General features: G+C 57.3%; 3 protein-coding genes across 3 annotated transcripts; all 3 read left to right on the top strand.

The window, feature by feature from the left end:
• Positions 1 to 68: 68 nt before the first annotated feature.
• On the top strand, positions 69 to 1,382 carry SPRG_18461 (hypothetical protein; the record flags this gene model as incomplete). Its single annotated transcript, XM_012357901.1, has 9 exons — positions 69 to 127; positions 179 to 339; positions 385 to 426; positions 482 to 551; positions 601 to 690; positions 748 to 832; positions 881 to 953; positions 997 to 1,074; positions 1,119 to 1,382. Exons 1-9 carry the CDS (start codon positions 94 to 96, stop codon positions 1,380 to 1,382), a joined length of 897 nt encoding a protein of 298 aa, XP_012213291.1. The 5' UTR covers positions 69 to 93.
• A 4-nt stretch (positions 1,383 to 1,386) lies between these two features.
• SPRG_22028 (hypothetical protein) lies at positions 1,387 to 1,657 on the top strand (the record flags this gene model as incomplete). The annotated part of the gene is made up of 2 exons (XM_012357900.1): positions 1,387 to 1,460; positions 1,552 to 1,657. The coding sequence occupies 2 exons, from the start codon at positions 1,387 to 1,389 to the stop codon at positions 1,655 to 1,657; spliced, it is 180 nt and encodes a 59-aa protein (XP_012213290.1).
• Positions 1,658 to 2,072: 415 nt separating this feature from the next.
• Positions 2,073 to 2,235, top strand: SPRG_18460 (hypothetical protein; the record flags this gene model as incomplete). Its single annotated transcript, XM_012357899.1, has 1 exon — positions 2,073 to 2,235. A coding segment is annotated over one exon (163 nt), but the record flags the coding sequence as incomplete, so codon positions are not given.
• Positions 2,236 to 2,253: the final 18 nt, after the last annotated feature.

The raw sequence follows: 2,253 nt of genomic DNA, 5'->3' as shown, positions 1-2,253 counted from the left end.
CATGACGATGTTGCCCTTAAATGTGGCATATGCCGCGTGAACGACCCCGCGAATGCCACTTTTACAGCGTGGACTGTCCCTTAAAGATCGGGCATGAGCGACGAGGCCGACGTCTGGTCGCATGGCGGTAGCGTCCTCGATGCGTCCGGATCGATGCCCATGGCGCTGCTGCGTGTAGATGAGGATCAAGACGACGACGACGGCGTCGAGGATGAGGCAGCCGACGACGGCGAGGTAGACGACGACGACGGCGGCGCCAACCTCTTTGACGCATTCGAGGCCTTCCACCTCCAAGCCTCCAAGCGCATCGCTGTCTTGCTGCAACTGACGAACGACAAGGTCGGCTCCTTCTAGTCCCACAGCGCGTATGTATGCTGTTGCTAGATCCATGCGGTGAGCGACGCAGCCCACCCGACGCCCTGCCTCGTACGACATGCCGCAAAAAAGAAAGCGTTGTGCTTATGCACTCTCTCGAGCCTAGACCAACGCCGACGACGACTGCTACCGGCACTGGTCGGAAGGCGCGCCCTACCTCCGCGTCACGGGTCATGGTACGCTATGTCCTTTCCATCGTCGACGCTGCTCATGCTGGGCAACAAGGCATGCTGCATCCGCCGCTGGCCGCCGAGGAGCTGCCAGAGTGCATACCGCCCGTGGTCGTCGCCACGAAGACGCATTTGCCGCCGCGAGGTGACTCCATGTCTTGTCCCAAGATGCTATCCAGATGCGACGGTGCGTGTGGTGTAGCGGTGTGCTTGGAAGTTGCTGGTACCGCGATGCTCCTCAGCGCCAACGAGGGCCTCGACTGGAACGACGAAGAAGTGTTTGCAAGGTAGTGCACGTCTCCACGAGCGAGCAGGACCCACGAGAATGCGCATAGCGATGGTGTTCTCGACGAACCGCTCTATGAGCATCATCTACCGGACGAAGCAAGTGATAGCACCAACGATCTCGTCCGTCTCGCGCGGACATGGCCGAGGCTCATGGAGCGCATAGGTGTCCCCACGCACATCGCTCGTTCAACAAATGCACGACGCATTCCTAGAACGCCTTTGGCTCCAGACAGTCATCCAAGTACTTCTTGCATCTCTTACACAGCGTATGTACATTACCTGTAGTGCGATCCGATCCTGCGCCAAGTGCTCCAGCCGCTGCGTGAGCCCGCACTCCCAACGCCGCCGCCAAGCCCAACACCGAGCCCGACACCAGCCAAGGACGATCAAGACGAGTTTGATTTGCACGGCAACGTGCTCACGTCCGTGACGTGTCATGTGCTGCCATCGACGCCGCGCTTGGCGACGCGACGTCACTACTCGCCGTCGCGACCCCACGTGTTGCCATTGTTTGAGCCAAGAACATGCCACACACCCACGTGCCTGTAGGGCCATGCCGCACTTTGAACCTGTGCTCACGACGAGGCAAGCGGTTCCGTACCGAATCAAACTGCGATCGAAAGCGTGGTACCACTCATCATTATCTATCTATCTATCTATCTATCTATCTATCTATCTATCTATCTATCTATCTATCGGGCACTCAAAAGCAAGATAGGCATGCGAGCGTCGCCAGCTCTGTACCAGGTCATAAAAAACCACACCGGCCCAACCAATCGTCCAGCGCGTTGACAATACTTCCCAAGATCCACCACCGAAGCTAATGGAGACGACCTAATAGACAGCTTTTTCATCACCCTTGCGCCACAGAGCTGTCTTCCAGTGGCATTTGGTCGCTTGTAAATGCAACGATCCATCGTAGCTCGTGCATAGGACGTCGTTGCTAGTTGGGTGCGTGAGGACATACCCTAGCTACATAATTCGGAGGTTCGGCCTAGCGAGCAAATAAATGTGCCTTTATTTCCTATAAACTAGTGTACAATAATGTCCTTGGCGTCGAATTGAGTGGCACGCGCGGTCTTCCCGCCACGCGCAAGATCGCGACCGTGGCGCCCAATCCACACGCCGATGGCGTCACGGACCAATCCGAGTGTCGCATGCCAAGGATTTCAGCCAATCAAAACGATTCCTACGCGCTGTGCGAAAGTGCACTTGGCTCCATTTCCAACCGTCTCGCGCATGGCCGACCACCTCTTCGTGTTCGCCAACAACAAGGCCGGCATGGACGGCGTCGACCGCTCCAAGGTCAACGAGACCATCTACGAGCTCTCCAAGGACTCGGCCTTTTTCAAAAACTCGCTCGAGAAAGACGCCAAGACCGACGCGCGCATCGCCGAGCTGCGTCGTCGCCTCGAAAGCA

Source organism: Saprolegnia parasitica (genome assembly GCF_000151545.1).
Source record: "Saprolegnia parasitica CBS 223.65 unplaced genomic scaffold supercont2.1217, whole genome shotgun sequence".
NCBI classification, from domain to species: Eukaryota; Oomycota; class Saprolegniomycetes; order Saprolegniales; family Saprolegniaceae; genus Saprolegnia; species Saprolegnia parasitica.
Note: the sequence above shows the minus strand (reverse complement) of the source record. Positions and strands in the feature narration are given on the sequence as shown.